We start from the raw sequence: 5,000 nt of genomic DNA on the forward strand, positions 1-5,000 counted from the left end.
ATATGTATACGATTGTGTGTATGACGGTGTATGTGCAGGTACTACATTCAAGTGGCCGATGCCTACAGCAGCATCCGAGATTTCAATGTAAGTGCTCCATTCCTCTGGACGTGTGTCTGTCTGCCTTAGGATTATCATAATTGACCGGGCATGGGGATCAAACACCCCCAAGACGGAGCCTAAGATTTATAAGAAGAAGAAAAGCAGGGCCCAGCGATATAACATACCCGACATTCCATCCTTTCCTGTACTATGTGTGCCAGTTTGTCATGCTGCTGGCTTTTCTTCTGTTGTTCAGGGGAAGAGATCTCCATGACATGGGCTGGCACTGGTACAGATGGTGAAAGATGGCAAATAAATGAGAACTGAACCATCAACATCTCCCCCCCCAACAGCACACAGACAAGAGTGAAAACTAAAGGAGTGACACCAGAGAAGAACATTATACGAATTAACCTAAGCATAGAATACAGACCTCAAATACTAATCATGGGATACGATAGGATTCCCCCCCGTCGAATACAGGTGGTCTGAACCGGGGCATTGCCCCCTTACGGTTTATATGGTCACAAGATTGTAATGTCTTGGGAAAAGGCGATGCAATTGCTGCGTTGGCATGCAGTTGCTGGTACGGTCTGGTATGCCTAGTTTCCCTGCACATGTGTATGGGTAAATCTGTGTTTGAGCATTCTCATCCTGAGTCTGTATGAGTATGTACAGTCAACTTCGCTTATAACGACTGCGGATATAACGACAATTCGCGAATAACGACAGAATTTCCATGCCCAGAGCAAAGTCCCACCTAACTGTAATACATAATTATGATGAGACTTCGGGTATAAGGATACTTCGCGAATATGGACACTTTTCTGATGCCCTGCCGAGTGTCGTTATACGCAAAGTTAACTGTACATCTTGTTGTGTTTGTGCTATTGTCCTATTTTCCCAGCTGGCTGAGAAGTACTATGTTCAAGGTGGACAGCCTCGCAAAGCCTTTGACATGTACACACATTCCAACCGCTGGTATGAAGCTCACAAGGTTAGTTATTGACCTCGGGACTTTGCTACAGCCTACTGCTGTTGTTGTTGCTGCTGCTGCTAGCATGCTGTTCCTGCTGCTGCTGCTGCTGGTGCTGTTGCTGGTGGTGCTACTGGTGGTGCTGTTGCTGGTGCTGCTGCTGGTGCTGTTGGTGGTGCTGTTGCTGCTGCTGATGTTTGTCTGTCTGTCTGCCTTGCCTTTTCCGGTTCTTTTATGGGCTAGCTATCCCAGCATGCTTTACTATATTGGAGAAAAAGGCTCTATAAGGCTCTAGATTACATACATTGATATTGAAACACCCTCAACCTACTCTCATGAGTATTTCACTCCTGCTCTTGTAGCAGTTGAGCACTCTTGTGTGGGGTAGTGCCTTTGCTGTTTGCGTTATGCAGAGCTCACTGACTTGTCAGTTTGAGCACTCGGCAAGGTGCGTTCGGGCCTGGTTTAAACCTGGCTTTGGAAAATTTAAGTAGAGAAGGGGAAAGCTTTGCGAAAACGAATTGTACAAGCCGAAAGCCAAACTCCTACAGTACTCCTAATGCATGACATTGTGATGGAGTAGTTGACTACAAAACAAGTTGTTTCACACGACGTACGTTTCGCCGTATGGTTCGTGACGGCTCATCAGGTGTACAATTTGAAACTCGGGTATTGAGCCAATAATAAAAGTAGAAAGGAAAAGGACATATGGAAACGAGTTAAGAGTAACTCTCCACCACTGTAACTAGATACATATACAGTCAGAAAGTGCAACAACTATGGAAAAATTATTTTTCATTGCTATCAGGTTCGGCGTCTTTTCCTCTGTGCTGCGCTGATGAACCCACCAAGGACGAAACAGTTCTGTCCGCAGATTGAATACATTGATATTGAGAAATGCAAGGGGTCTGGGACTACGACTGTACCAGTACCCTTAAGCGGGATTCACAGAAGCTTTTTTGCGATGCGACACGCGATGCGACAGGCGCGAAACCGGGAAAACCCCAAATCGCAGCCATGTCGCACCCCACGCAACTGCCGCAACTGGGCCATCGCAGAAGTTGAGCTTGGCTCAACTTTTGCGATGCGATGCGATGCGACAAGCGATTTGGCGTACGATTTTGACCTTTTCTACAGCAAAGTTGTACAAAGGTGCAAGAGTTGCCTATAAATTTGTACAAGTTGTATCAAACCGCGCGAATATCATGGTGACGTAGCCAAATCAGCAAGATTTTGTCGCATCACTGACTTCTTCTGTGAATGGTATTTCGCGAGTTCGCATCGCACGCGTCCGTCGCAGATCGCGTCGCATCGCGTGTCGCATCGCAAAAAAGCTTCTGTGAATCCCGCTTTAGCACTATTGTCACTGCTGCAGACTCCATTTGCCTAAGCACTGGGATCACTGGGATCAACTTTCCTTTGTATGAGACTGATTGTGCTGCCTATCTCTTTTGCTGTTCCTGCGTGCGTGCATGTGTGTGTGTGTGCGTGCGTGTGTGTGTGTGTGTGTGTGTGTGGGTGCGCGCGTGCGGGCGTGTGTGTGTTGTGTGTGTGTGTGGGGGGGGGGGGGGTGCGCGCGTGCATGTGTGTGTGCGTGCGCGCGTGTGTGTGTGCGTGTACGTGTGTGTGTGTGCGTGCGTGCGCGCGTGTGTGTGTGTGTGTGTGTGTGTGTGTGTGTGTGTGTGTGTGTGTGTGTGTTATTTCCTGTACAGGTTGCTGACGCTTGCAATCTGTTGGATGATGTCCAAGGTACTTTCATAGCGCAGGCTGACACACTGGCGGGTCAGGGCCGTTTCAAGGAAGCGGAGAAGTGAGTCTTTCTTGGTGTGTGTGTGTGTGTGTGTGTGTGTATGTGTGTGTGTGTGTGTGTGTGTGTGTGTGTGTGTGTGTGTGTGTGTGTGTGTGTGTGTGTGTGTGCCCCCCCCCCCTTCCCCTCCCACTCACCCCACAACACATGCTCACACACACACACACACACACACATGCGCATGCGCACATGAATATTCACAAGAGTTCTGTATGGACTTACTCTCAAATTGGGAACTGAGCGTGTGAACTCTTCTAAACTGCTTTTTGTCCGTTTGTATTTATTTGAATTTGCAACTTCAAACGGGCAAGAACCCAATAATATGAGAGTGAATGTGATGATGGCTATGGCCATTGGGAGAATAAAGATAAAATAGTAATATCAAAAAAGTATTCTTTCTAGACCAAAGAGTGGTATATTTGATAAAATTTAATAACGATAGAAATATTTACAATGAGAGTGAATAATCAACGGCTTGTCCACCAACTCTTTAAAATATTAATGTTAACGAGGAGAATGAGAATGAGAATTTAGGATATTTCAGCGTAGAGAGGTCGTGTGAGGAGGGGATCGACAGAAATTTTGCTTTTCCTCGGTTACAGGGTGTAGGGGAACTGCTGGGCGTGATGAATGACAAGGAGGTTACCAGGAAGTGAATTCCATAGCACTGCACCCCTGCAAGCAAAGCGCCCCCGGCTGACCTGCTGCAGAACGGGAAACTGGTACACACAGGCCCATGGCCGATTGGAGCCGAGTATGGCCAGGTGCAGCGGGAGTGAGCAGGGCTTGCAGTTCTGGACTTGCCAGGGCATATCGACAGCGCCACGCAAGGTACGAGTACACGAGCTTCTGGGTGAAAACTTCTGCCACACGGAACACTTCCACGCGCCCTAGCAGAGCGCGGGCGGAGCACCGGGGAGGGGGGGGGGGGAATACCACCCGAACCCCATTATTCTGGAGAATTTGAAGCCGATCAAGGCACTTTTGTGGCAGGGAGCTCGAATACGCGTTAGAGGCATACAGCAAGTCAGACATGATCAGCGATTTAAAGTATGTCATGCGTGACTGGTGGTTCAGGCAGCGACACATTCTCCAGAGCACCCCGATCTTCTGCAAAAAAACGCGTGCAGAACAATTGGCAATATCATGGGCATGCCAGGACATGCAGGAGTCGATCGTTACGCCAAGATAGCGAGCAGGGGGCGCACTAGGTAACGGAGTGCCATGGCAGACGACCTGGAAGTCTGTGGTGAGCTGACGGCCGGCAGGAATCTGCACGACTTGGCTCTTTCCAGCATTTAGGATCAGGCCTCGATCTTTCAGCCAGTCAGCAAGGTTTGAAACCAAAGCATATAAGACATTGGACACTTCCTGTGCTGACCTCCGGCTGCATACGAGCGCAATATCGTCCGCGAATTAGCTCGATTCGTATTGGCCAACTACAGCGGGACCTCCCGGGTATAAAGGCTGAAGAGAATGGGACCCAGCACCGAACCCTGGGGGACACCACTTGTGCACGCTGATGTAGAGCTAGTCTGTGCTCCCACACAGACACGTTGGGTACGACCTGAGAGGTAGCTGGCAAACCAGCGCAGGGCAATACCAGACACTCCAACGCAGTGGAGATCCCGCAAGAGTGTGGTATGTTGGAGTTTGTCGAATGTTTGGACATGTCTAACAGACAAACATCTGTGAATAGGCACTGGTCTTTGGCTGTTAAAATACGATTTGACCTCAGGGCTAGTGCATCTTCGGTGGAGTGGCCACGCCTGAACGCAAACTGGGTAGTCGGTAACGGCGCTGTGAGGTCCAGGAACGCGATGAGCTCCTTCTGAGCTGACTTTTGTAGCAACTTAAAGAGTATGGGTAGAAGGGACACAGGGCGGAAGTTGGTTGGTACCGATGGATCACCAGCTTTGTACAGGGGAACAGCGTTAGCTAACTTGAACCCCGAGGGGACATGGCCGCGCGACAGCGAAGCATTGAATAAGATGGTGAAAGACGGTGCCACAATGTCAGAGCAGAACTTGAGGATTGTCCCTGGTACGCCATCGCTTCCTGTTGCCTTAGTGGGATTAACTTTCCGGAATAGCCGTTCAACAGCATTGATTCAGACATTGGAGAACTGGGGGAGTGAAGTGCGTGGTTGAGACCCAAGGGGAACAGACAGTGTTT

The 5,000-nt window shown here is 49.1% G+C and overlaps 1 protein-coding gene across 2 annotated transcripts in view; it reads left to right on the plus strand.

Annotated features, from left to right (window-relative positions):
* LOC135810266 (intraflagellar transport protein 172 homolog) overlaps positions 1–5,000 on the plus strand; it is a 69,286-nt gene that overhangs the window by 30,116 nt on the left and 34,170 nt on the right. For both annotated transcript variants that reach the window (XM_065323747.1, XM_065323748.1), the window contains exons 31-33: positions 39–87; positions 950–1,039; positions 2,731–2,828. In XM_065323747.1, coding sequence (XP_065179819.1) covers positions 39–87; positions 950–1,039; positions 2,731–2,828 — 237 coding nt within the window. The remainder of the gene's footprint in view (positions 1–38; positions 88–949; positions 1,040–2,730; positions 2,829–5,000) is intronic.

The sequence above is a fragment of the Sycon ciliatum genome, chromosome 2, assembly GCF_964019385.1.
Source record: "Sycon ciliatum chromosome 2, ocSycCili1.1, whole genome shotgun sequence".
Lineage (NCBI taxonomy): Eukaryota > Metazoa > Porifera > Calcarea > Leucosolenida > Sycettidae > Sycon > Sycon ciliatum.